At 41.0% G+C, this 12,189-nt stretch overlaps 1 protein-coding gene across 2 annotated transcripts; it reads right to left on the bottom strand.

The window, feature by feature from the left end:
• Positions 1–6,855: 6,855 nt before the first annotated feature.
• Positions 6,856–11,907, bottom strand: LOC110986038 (uncharacterized). 2 transcript variants are annotated; one of them, XM_022247628.2, is made up of 3 exons: positions 11,666–11,907; positions 9,483–9,781; positions 6,856–8,900 (listed from the first exon to the last, which is right to left on the bottom strand). In XM_022247628.2, exons 2-3 carry the CDS (start codon positions 9,750–9,752, stop codon positions 8,727–8,729), a joined length of 444 nt encoding a protein of 147 aa, XP_022103320.2. In that variant the 5' UTR covers positions 9,753–9,781; positions 11,666–11,907; the 3' UTR covers positions 6,856–8,726. The 2 variants fall into 2 exon arrangements, with proteins under 2 accessions (XP_022103320.2, XP_022103319.2); XM_022247627.2 differs by having other exon boundaries at positions 9,483–9,784; positions 11,666–11,906.
• Positions 11,908–12,189: the final 282 nt, after the last annotated feature.

The raw sequence follows: 12,189 nt of genomic DNA on the forward strand, positions 1-12,189 counted from the left end.
ATTCATTGTATCTGGTGGACTGGATAGGTGTAGATGGATCAGGCTGGTAAAAGCATGGATAGAGCAACGCTGGTCCTTCATATTCTGTGAGTTCTTAAAGCTGGGCCCTTGGCGTGAGGATTGGCCGCTCATCAATGGCTATAATAGCAGACAAGACAGCACATTCCTTTCATTGTCTGTCAAATGGCAAGACACCAAGTGTATACCATGGGGGCTATAGCCCATGTAAGAGATTGGTTCTTTTATTGGCCAGAGACAAGACGTATACGATGGAACCATAACACTGTAACCGGAGGAAGGTCTGCTCAAGGTATGGGTTTAATAGGTGGACCATGGGTGGACTGGGAGAGGTCTGGAGTCATCGTGTTTAATAAGGAACAGAACTAGGTGGGCAGACTCAAGACTTGCTCCTGGCTAGGATAAGACGGTGACTGCCCTGCCTCCGGACTGGCTTGATCCAGAGTGGCGTGAGCAGACACGCTTGAAAGTCCAGTGGCTTTAACTGATGGATCGTTCACTGGAGTTAGGACTAGATGCTCGGACAAGGCTGGAGACACTAATGAAGCTTGGCCGAATGCCTAGATAGGGGATTCGGGCCACGAGACTTTGGATTGAATTAACAGACTTGGCCCCTGGGATAAATGGGCTAGCAGATGAAGTAGTTGTATCAACTGTCTGCACTGATTCCGACGAGTGTGGACATATGGCCCTCTAGCACCATGGATTCGTCATCAGAGCTGTCCTTGGATAAAGTGCATCCTTTACTATGCTGCACAATGTGGTAAATTTTCTTGGGATTATACCTTTGATCGGTGCTGGGTACTGGACACCATTGACACCACGTCATCAACGGTAAGTTCATTTTAAACCAAAAACGAGTTTTTGTGTGAGCAAGGATAGATATCTACATGCAGCCCCCGTTTAAACTTCGTTGACCTAATAAATGCGTCCCGGTGAAGACTTTTTGCAACAAAAAACTTGTAAATTGCGCCACTAAGTTTTTGTTACAGCGCCCTCTTTAGAGTGTAACATGAACATGGTGACAGATGTTCTATTAATTAATTGACACTTGCGTTTCAGTCACTGTAGCCATGCTGTAGTGTACTAACGACACATAAGGAGGAGTGTAACTAGTGTAGGACCTCTATACAGTCTAGCTGGCATCAAAGTTTCCAAAATAAGCCGCGGTTATTTTAAATGCTTCTCGCACCAGGCTTACCGGGCTTGGGCTGTCTCAGTTTCCCTGTCAAAAGCACGCACAACAAATTTCACATATTATCTACTGATAGGCCGGCAAGAATTAGACGGCGCCGTTGCAATTCACATTCGCGACTGCCTGTCACATATGGGGGTGCACTGTTCTAATTCAAGCTCCACTGAAAACAGTGTAAAATCAACAAAGTTTGGAGCCCCATCGCGGGCAACCGAAATCCCTGAGGCCTCTCAAACAAACAAAAAACGTGTTGTTTGGTCTTTCAGATTTCATTTGATTTCAAATTTTAGTAGATATTCATGTCTGACAATTTTTTCAATAACATATTATTTGTCTGCTTTGCTCCCAGATGAGAGCCCCTAAATCTATATAGATGATCCTGGACCATACTTACACAATCCCACAATTTCCCGGCCCACACAGACTCTTCTTTTCGACAGAATCTGAAGGGGTAATTTCTAAGTGCTTTGGTCTGACCGAGAATTTTTCTTGAATTGGGACGGTACACCCTTTAAGCTTTGTAATGGCTCCATGTTGGCACCATCTGGAAGTTATTAAGAGGCAGAATTATACACAACCGAACAAAGTCTGCTCTGTTTCTGTCAAAACTGTTGTGTGTGGAATCTGTTCAGTTTACCGTTTCAACAAACTGGCTCAAGTTTAATTAAAACAAAAGAAATCAGACAAAACCCTTTGAAAAGTGTTCTACATACCTAAACTCGGCATTTATTTCTGCGTTGAAAAAGAAAGTAATTAAGATTACAAGGACAATGCTAATCAACTGTTACCCTCTTCTAAAGAAAATAAGACAGTCAAGAAACTATGTGGGTCATCAAATCTAATGACATGTATTGTAGTCTACGTAACAGCAGAAATTTCTGATATTGTTTGAGAATGGCTTGTTTCATTAGTCCTAAGAAGCAAAGAAAACTGGTTGTCTTCCCGAACCCAAACAAATCCAAGGAATTCTGCTAAAGAATTTTTTTTCAAATTTCAAATATGTAAAATTAATTGGAGAAAGAGTTTAAACATGATCATTTCACAGTTCCAAGGTTCTGTCGTAAACATCTCAAAGTAACCTCCAGTGTTAAGACTTACAACTTAAAGGATCCAGGAAATGAATTTTTCTTAGAATCACTTTTTGTGTATCTCTGTACTCTTCTTCCATGTACGAAGACTGTTTGACATCTTTTTTTGAGTTTATGTGAACTTGACGGTGCACTTTTTCAAACATTAAAAATTGACCAAGCATTTCTGGACAGGTGAGGGTGCTTTTGCTTTGACGTAAATCCAGAAAGACATGGTTCAGGTTGCATGTTTTCGGGTTCGAATTGTGAACGCCAAATTTGATATCTGGGAACATTTCTATAAAAAGAATTTTTGCTAGATTATTGCCATATGCTTACACAGCAATAAATTGCCAAAGAAAATAAAATCCGCCATAGCAGTGGTTAAAAAAATCTAGAAATTTTCTGTGCACAAATCAGTGCAACATTGATGAGATTCAGTGCCTTGGATGACATCATAGTTCTGCTCATGACTATACAAATATGCTTAGTTTAAAACCAAAAAAGGCATCAAACATGGGTTAAATTGCGCAACAAAAAATTCATATCAGGTTAATTGAAACCCAAAGATGCAATTTCAAGGGTTTTTAGTAAAATTAATAAAAATGTTTCTGTTTCCTGGTTCCTTTAAGTTGGTTTCCTGCCGCATTAAATAATGCTCCAAAAAGATGCTATAAGCCTATATCTTTTGGTCTAGGAATCATTTCGCGCTTGCTTGTTCGCGTGTGAGTCTCCACACCGTTCGTTTGGGATTCGCACGAGGGAAGCGTAGACGGTAACATGTTTACTAATTATAAACCACACGTGTAATTCCAGACAAAAGGGACAAGTAAACAAACGAAATATCAGCCACTTCCGTTCTAAATCGTGAGGTGTTTTGAAAAAGTTTGCTGTGGCAGGATGATTTGAAGCTTGACGTTAGTCCCAAAGTAATCAACTTCTAATGCCGTTATGTTTTATCAGGGGGACACTAAGCAGAATATTAAATCAGGGCCCTTTCACTCGCGCACAGAATCATTTGTCATTTCTGTCCATTTGTTAGCAAGAGAGGGCTTACAATTTTTTCGTGCCTCGAGTCTAACAGTGAAGTCTATAGGAAAGTCTGTTGTTTTGTTTAGGTACATGCACACATAACCTCTGACAGAACTCCATGGGTGCTACTTTTCTCCACGAGATCAAACATTGTTCAACGAATAATATATTTTTCGTTAAATCCGGAGTATTTTACACATCTTCATAAAATTTAATCTAAATTTTATTTATTTTCACTTTATTTCTTCTTTATACCAGGTTTCCCATTCAGTTTAATTAAAAGAACTGATCTCCCATCAGTCCCAGTAGAGGGGAATATACAGTAAAACAATAAACCCGATTTACAAATTAACATTACCTTGATACAAGAATTTGTGTTATTACGCATACATATCTTCTAACAGTAGAGAACCAAGGATAAAATTTAATTGACACTTATTATGAACATTAAAAGCTTAAAAGGAACAGCAGCCACAAAGAATAGACCAGGTCACGTTAAAATGGATAAAAACAGCATAAAAATATTTCATCACCGATCAGTAATTGATTATTATCAAGATGTTAGTAAAACCAGCAGCTAGGATTTCACAGTGATTATAAATGTACTCTGAAAAACATTGTTAAACTGAATCATGTAACGAGTTACGAATTAAAATGATTGACAACGGACTGGACGGTTGTAAGGGTCTATCTGGAAGGTTGTTCTTGGCTTAGGCACTCCGGTAATGGAAGGTTTTCCTGTCAGCTTCAGTTTGGGGCCGTGGCAAAACAATATTCACCTTAATAGAACTTGATCTTGTGCGATAAGAGTGCCGTTCATAGACCCTGATGAGTTTGTCAGTCAGATGCTAGGAAATATTCCAGTCAAAAATTTAAAAGCCATGGTATGAAGATGCACTTCTCTACAGGAGTGTAATGATGTCCAACAAAACTGATTAAATATTTCAGTAGTGAGTGTCCTGTTTGGTGCGTTCAAACCAATCCAACGCGCCCTTTTGAGGAGTTTGTCAGCATTTTAGCTTTGTCACAATAATCAAAGTAGGGGAGAATAATTGACTCGGCAATGGCGATGTGACGGGTCACTAGTTATCTAAACAGAGCGCCATTGGGCTGAATTGGAGTTAGAATCCAGTATCTTCAAAGTGATATAGTATTATTATATTGAAGATAATAGAATGTTGCCCCTATTTTCGTCAACACTTTCTCGAACTATAGTCAACACAGTGCACTCATGGGGGAATAAGAACACACTTATTCCTCCGTGGGTATGCCAAACCTGAACACCGATACTTTTATTTTTATTAGTAGTTGAGGGACACAACCTTTTCCGTGTACATGTACTCTAGCACACCCACATTAGTTTGTATTAAATAGGGTCCGCATTCATTCATAACACCTGTCTAGGTGCAAGGCGTTTGATAGGACTCAAGCACGCTACCCCATTAAGTTTAAAATTATTTGTTGGGAAGGCAAGGCGACATCATTGATGTTAGGAATTTATAATATCAATTTCCACCCATATTTGTGTCCCCCAAACGAGAGTTAGCGCTCGTAATTTGTGGGCGACTTCTTGTGCATGAATGGCGTTACAACTACTCCTTGGAGCGATTCGCCCCGAGCACAGCGTTTCGGCCTCTTACCGTGTAACGTGCTCCCATCGCAACAGGTGAGACTTTTTGATCGCGAAATGTGTCTATTTCACAACATTTCTTAGCTGCTCCAGATGCTGTTTTTGTCAATGCTGACCTCGTGATGACGTCATGATGATGTCATTCTGCTATATACTTAAACTTTTTCTGCAAACCTCAGTCTTGTATATTTCTTAAAATAAAATTGTACATATCATACAGCACGCATGCATGTTTGGCAGACTCACTTTTCAAAACCGCAGGAATGCGGAAAAGCTCTACCTAGTATGTTCTGTTTCAAACAGACATACATGTAGCACGCGTACCTCTTGTCTATGTTGCAACCTGTGCCTAAGATGGATGGACAAATCGTAACTAACCATCACGCAACTGACCAAGATCTTTGCATGCTTTGACTGGTGAGAGAAATTGAAAAATGATCTATGTCAAAACATTTGTGAGTCTGTAAGCAATCCTTTAGAAACGCTATAATTACTCAGCAGTATCAACTTCAGGGAACTCTAGTGGCAAAGACATGCCTTTTTAAATTCCAGTGGTTTTTTTTGAACGTACGTCACGAGAAAACAATGAGTTGGAAAAAACACATGTTAAAGCTTGGTATTAACGATACGGCTCTTTGTTTGACTGCCCCCTTCCAGCCACGGTATAGGTCAGGGCTTGCATGCGCCTGCTTTGCCCATTTATGTGCAGAATTGCATGATTATATCCTAATGAGTGGTAGGTGCACAGATAAAGAAAAAACAACTTTCTAGCGAAGAAAATGTCATTAAATTGTAAGAAATGGAAAACATAAATTACAACCTTTCTTTGCTTTAAAGTAAGAGGAAATCAAAGAAGTGGATAAAAGTTAAATCCATCTTAGGCTAAGTGAAATCAGCCGTTTAGATGGCTCTGAGCCGTTCGGTTCCAAAGTAAGTACAGTATGTTTTCGATCATTGCGAAAAATGATTGCATTAGACCCAAGGACATAATATGAGGGCTGTTTGTTTCACACGGATCTGGATCGAGATCAGTGATATCAAAGCTGCAGGTTTGCACTATCCATTAAGCGGATTCCGTTGTCAGTAAACCAACGACAGATCACTGATTGCGACCCAAAAGTCTGGACTCGCAATACCCAAATGATTGAATCCACCGGCGGCCATCTTACCGTGCCAAATACGAAGGTCGTGCAAAGACTTGCTCCTCGCTGATAATCAAATCTTTCGTGGCAACAATAGTTACAGTTTCATGTGAGTAAACAATCACCTTTGTATTCGACATGGTAAGATGGACGCCAGTGGCTTCAGTCGACAAGAGAGCGTTGCGAGTCCATGGCTTCTGTTGTGACATCTGTGATTAGACTATCTTCCATATTGGCTGAGCGCCCTCTATCAATCACATTTCACTAGTATCCAACATCCCATTCTACTCTTCGGCACTGTGGACTGCTCATCTTTGTTTTGTTTTGAAGTTGTGTACGGTAAATACAAACTATTTTGGGCGGGATTCAGTCCCGATCAATGAACATAATCTTCCGTGCTTACGCATAGTGCGAATTCGTTCACATGAGTACAATCTTGCCACGTAATGCTGGTTCTCATTATGCCATGCTCAAGGGGTCCTTGTTGGTCAAGCAGTCAGAAGTGATTCCGTTGGAAGCTTGGTTTTAAAAAAGCCGCCAGAATCCCTTGTTAAACGGCGATGGGTTCAAGCAAAGCCAGGCTAAAATCTATAGGACTCCACGATGTTTATGGGATCTTACCAACTAAAATGGCTGTGTGATATGCATTTATTTCTGGCTGATCCATCCGAAATCCTTTACCATTCTCGGGAACCACTTCTAATATACCAGTCTCAGCCACATCAAAATTTCGCCTCTGAAATTTCAGTTAAATTACTGCACAGATGTGTTCACTGTTTACGTATCACTGAATAGTTTATTTATTGTGTCATTTATCACCTCACAACAATAAATATTACAAAATATAAATAATGGAATTCGATAAATAAATTCAGTTAGCATATAGCACAGCCTTACCTAGAGCGAATAAAAGGGAAGAATGTCAAGCAAGATTTATTATGAAATCTTTGTCAAAAGACATGCTGCAAAATGGACATGAATTCATTCTTTTTTCCTTAATCCCACAAAAAATATGTCCCAGAGTTGGTGATATTTCTTCAGATCTGTATAGATCAAAGAGCTTGACAGAAATGTTCGAGAACTTTTTTTGGAGGAAATTCTGACCTTTTCACTTTTTAATTAAAATGAAACAGCAAACCAAAAACGAGGAATTTTCTTTAAAATACTGCCATTTTTCAGGAGGAATATTTCCTGTCTACGGGATAAAGAGTACAATCTAAAATCGCATCTGCCGTTGCAGCATCCTCTAATTCACATATTTGTATAATAAATACAACACCAAGTTTTACAGTAGACCGCAGGGCACTGAAGAGAATTCAGCATGGTAACTACGTGTTTTACTTTTAATGGACGTTGATTTCACGCATCTGTAGCGAACACCCTTCAGTTTATACGCGTATAGGCCTTAGTACATGCTCGGCAAACACAGTTTTAGCTACATGAAATAACTCCCCCATCGTCTCGTATTTTTGTTTATAAAAAAAAAGACAAAACCCTTGCCGTCTCATACTTCGTCTCTTCGAATTCAACTTGTTCGCGGGGAAAATGGCATTGTTCCATTGCTGTTGATTTACAAATACGTGGGGGTTCACGAAAGGTAAACAGAGGGTGCATTCTTGCTCAAGGGTTTTGATAAAGACAATTGAACTTCTATCTTGATACTTATTAGAAGGTCAGGTCCAAACTCTCATACGGGCTTTCAGAGCCACGGTGACGTCTGTAATGATTGTTATCATGTTCCTACACAGGCCTCTTTGCAACCTGTGAAGAAGCACACCAAGTTTGAGACATCAGGTGCTTAGACTCCTTGCAAATCGCGAAAGCTCTGTTCAAAAGGGGTGGGGACGCTCCTTACACAACGTAGGTCGGAGTACTTCCTTAGCATTATATAAGGCATCATACATAACCAATTTATGTACAACCATTTTGTTTTATAATATTTACAAATATAGTAATAATTACAATGCATCTTCTGTAATCGAGCGAAAGAGTAGTAAATATACATAATAAACGCGTACAATACGGAATAAATAGTGCAGGTTGTTTATATTACAGTATGTGTTTTTCAAGAAGTCAGCTGGTTACAGTCAGGAATGCCGTATAATTGTATCCAAAATCGCGACCAGAATACAAATGATTAGGACTTTTTGCAAGCGTGTGTTGTTTGCATGCAATATAACCATTGTTTTAACGTCATTTCATTTCGTTGCATCAAGTACATCCTTTGCACTGCACGTCACATCTCCCACAATTCTCAGTGGATCGCCATCTCTCCTGCAGCCGTGTCTGAAGCGGGAATTCTCCGGCTATGGCTACAAATTTGTGTAATTTGAGCAATACACCATGATTAAAATGATAAAGCCGTAGCCATCAACGTCTAGGATTTCAAACCTGGCAAAGAGGGGGCCAGGACATAATATATGACATCAATGCAAACAATCTGTAATTCAAAACACAGTTATCATTGTCAACAGTGCAAACCTTGACAGTTTGTGTATGTTTTCTTTTAAACAACATGCTACAACTTTAAACTGGCTGATTTTGCACTAGTCTGCCGATTCAGTGTTGGCCCAACACCAGTACAGCTGGGGATGGGCGATAGGCTAACAAAAAAAAGGGTGCTGCCGTCGTCGCTGATGGTGCTATCGCGTAATGGTGCAGTGGGCGTTCCCAAGGTCCAAGAAGGTGCTCGTCTCGCAGGCCGACATGGTACCAACCTGGATACACTGCCCGTCGTGCTGGATCACCACAACCTCCTCAACCTGACAGTATCTGCCCGAGGAGGCGGATCGTTTTACCATGCGCTGTTGGCTCACCTGCGTAACACGAAAAAGGGAAACAACTTAGAAAAATTAAGATCTAACAATAATCATTATGCATTATTGTTTTTACAATACTGAATGATTTTTAAAACATTTTCCTCTGCTTCCCAAACTATAATTTATTTATTCTGGCATACGACTGACATTTTTTTTTAAATTCAGCCATTCTAATTGATTAATATTGTAATTAATTTAACATCTCTGATTTATTACACGCTCTTGGCCAACATGTAATAACACAAACAAGAACTAACTCTTTGCTGTTTTGTGTAGTCAAAAAGAAGCACTTAAGCTGTTGGTACCAAATAATAACCTACTGGTATGTTGAGAGTGTTGAGAATTCCCCCAAATAATTACTGTCTGCAGGCTGACCGGGTTACCTAGATATTTCAGTATTGATGTTATCTCAGATCGATAGCTCTTTTTTTCCCAATTATTATCTGTAGTCCCATCTGCCTCGGAATTCTTCAGACAATCTAAAATGGGGTGATGCCCTCTTATCTCGGTCTTAGCCTTTGGATAACCTTCAGGAACAAAGGGGAAAAAAAGATGGGCAGCGAAAAAAGTACTACTAACCGTTCCGTTGTCTGAGACCCAGCCAGATACCTCGGCAGGTACTTCCTGCATTCTCTCGCCTTTCACCAACACCGTCTTCTGCCGAGACTGGTCGACGTCGACCTCTGCCCGCGTTGTCGGGCGGTCGCCGTGTGCCTTGGAGGGCTGCGGGTCGGCGTCCGGTCCCTTGTAGTTCAAGGGTATTGCGCCTGTGCAGGCCACGCTTAAACAGCAGGCCAGTAGGACAAAGAGGGGCGTGGCATTGTTACCAGGGAGGTGTATCGACAGCATAGTGTCGGAATGTATCGCGGTCTGACAATCTGCTGTGGTTGAAAAAGAAAGAATGAAGTACTGATTACGAAGCAGTCGGCACTGAAGTGATTTGCCCATGGACTTTACAGAAACAAACACGCTTGTTCGAATTCATTCGACACAAATATTTTCCCGTAGCAGGTGCTACAATAAAACGAGTGGACGCCCTTGCAAAATATTCAACAGATTTTCACTTTCACGGTTTTCCGAAAACATCGGAATTTTTTTCTTTTGTTTTGCTTTTACCTTTTGGGGAGGGGGCTAAAAGGAAGCTCTCAAGCTTGACTGGTATTGGATAAAAGCGCCCACAAATCCTCTTCATTCCCTTCGTACATAGAAACTAAGCCATTTCTCGTTCCGATAATTCTTCGAAAGCAAGCTTTCACAAAATTCCAAATTTCGAGCCTGTTTTTAATTAGAAATCACATCAGTGGTGAATTGATCAGTGGTTCATCACTTGGTATCCGTGCTTCGCGACAATGATCAAACGAAATGCTCTGCACGGGAAAATATTGTATGCATTGTGGGGATCGGGAGGCACTGTCAGGTGATGGCTGTTTATCTGATCGGTTGGAATTCCACGGTGTAAGACAAAACATGGGTATCGCGTCACATTTTCTTATAATACCTAAAAGTGCGCGGGTACTCTTTTTTGTTTCAGGTTTTCGACACGTAGAACTAAGACTAGCAACACCTCATGAAAACCTCAAAATAGACGTCAGAAGAAATATAACAAGGTAAGAATGCTGCCCATGTAAATTCCACTATATACGGAGACATCTGCTTTTTGTCGCATTTGCAATCTTGTTGTACCTTAAAATATTTGGTTTCAATATTTGTTCAATTGCCAGGTTGAAAGCTAGCGGCTGATATTGAGGCTAATTATACGGCAAGCGATACTCCCACGTTCTTGATAACAAAAACTAAGGATGTTGGGACAAATCGAATACGTTATACTGAATTTTGCCATGTATGCAGTAGTGACCCAACTTGCCCCAAATGGCATATTTAAAAAGCAAAATAATACACAGAAACGACTTTTTCGCCCTACTCGCGTTTCAGACCCACTAATGCAACGTCTGGCCCCACAAGGGGTTATTGGTGGGTAACCGTGGCAACTAATCTACCTGCAGCTCTGCGGTTAACTACTTCGACGGGTTTCGCGCTCTCACGTGCAACAGAACTTGCGCTCTATACCCTTTGGCCCTAGAGTTCAGTAGACCCTGCTGGAGGGTGGGAACTGATCTTCATGCTCATTCGCCACAGGCTGCAGAGTTCTGTATCTACCCGTGCTTATTGAGGCTGATCAGCATTCCCTACTCCTCCTATAGGTGTCTGTTGAACCATGGGGCTTGGGGATCGCGAAAATTGCGGTCTGGGATAAAGACTACACTGCTAGTGGTGGAAAAGGTGACAAAATTCCTACATGTACTTTGTGTTCTGTCGCTACTCATAGCTAGGCACGGTCAATCTCTGGCCGTGATCCTGTCAACTTGAAGGATGTTACACAGCATTGCAAGCAACTTAAAAATCTGGACTGCGTGAATTTATGCAGAGGGGAAAAATGTACGATCGGTTCATTCTGGTGGAGAATCTGGGTAGAGAACGCTTTTTGTGTATTTGTGTCAAGATATCCTCACAAGTTCGCCAGGTCTGCAATCGAGTAGAGGAACCCTTCATCCCAGTCATCCCTGACCAGACTGGTAAATTTTGACCTGTGGTTTCACTCGTGATGGACTTCTCATAGGCTGGAAATGTTGGTCAAACAGATCTTCGAACGTGATGCAGAAGGCTGTGATTATTAGCCAAAAACCACAAGGCTGAGATCCAATTTTTTTCCAACTGTATAAACCTTTACGACATATTTATTAGGTGAAAAGGGTTAGACTTACGTGAAAGGGCGGTCTATAAGCTGACAGCTGCAGAGCTTCGCGACTCAGATCACTTTGGGCGGACCTTGCCTTCGGACGACGAGACAAAACAACCAATTTCCACTGTTGCAAAATTGCTCAAAAACAGACAAGCAAGCCTCGGACGTGGTTGAAATGATGTCAAGGAAAAGCACTGTGCCTCTTCCGGACCACTTCTGTTGTCGCCGTTTTCCAGACTACCTTAGTGCCGCACCGGGCTTCCTTATTTATGCAGGTGAGAAAGTCGCCGGCTCCGGGCGCGCACGTGTACCCGGCGTTTACAAACAGAATAGTAAAACACCTCTCTCAATGAACTAGGGGAGAACCAATCAAAGATCGCCATCGGTAGCGGGAAATGGGCTAGTTCATGAGCAAAACATCACAGGAGCCTTTCAAAAAAATCAAAGTAAATCGAGGTACATTTTGGGTGTGATCTGTGCTAATTTCAATATTAGCGACGTATGAGTGAAACTGTCTTTGTCAGAGATAAGTTTTATCATACACTA

The sequence above is a fragment of the Acanthaster planci genome, linkage group LG07 (assembly GCF_054643075.1).
Source record: "Acanthaster planci isolate LZ-2023a linkage group LG07, COTS_SCS, whole genome shotgun sequence".
Taxonomy (NCBI): domain Eukaryota; kingdom Metazoa; phylum Echinodermata; class Asteroidea; order Valvatida; family Acanthasteridae; genus Acanthaster; species Acanthaster planci.

Bases quoted from the DNA above. Each gene is read 5' to 3' on its own strand.
- LOC110986038 (XM_022247628.2), bottom strand. From the start codon at position 9,752: ATGCTGTCGATACACCTCCCTGGTAACAATGCCACGCCCCTCTTTGTC. The intron at 8,901-9,482 runs GTTAGTAGTACT...CGTGTTACGCAG, and splicing joins GGGTCTCAGACAACGGAACG to GTGAGCCAACAGCGCATGGT.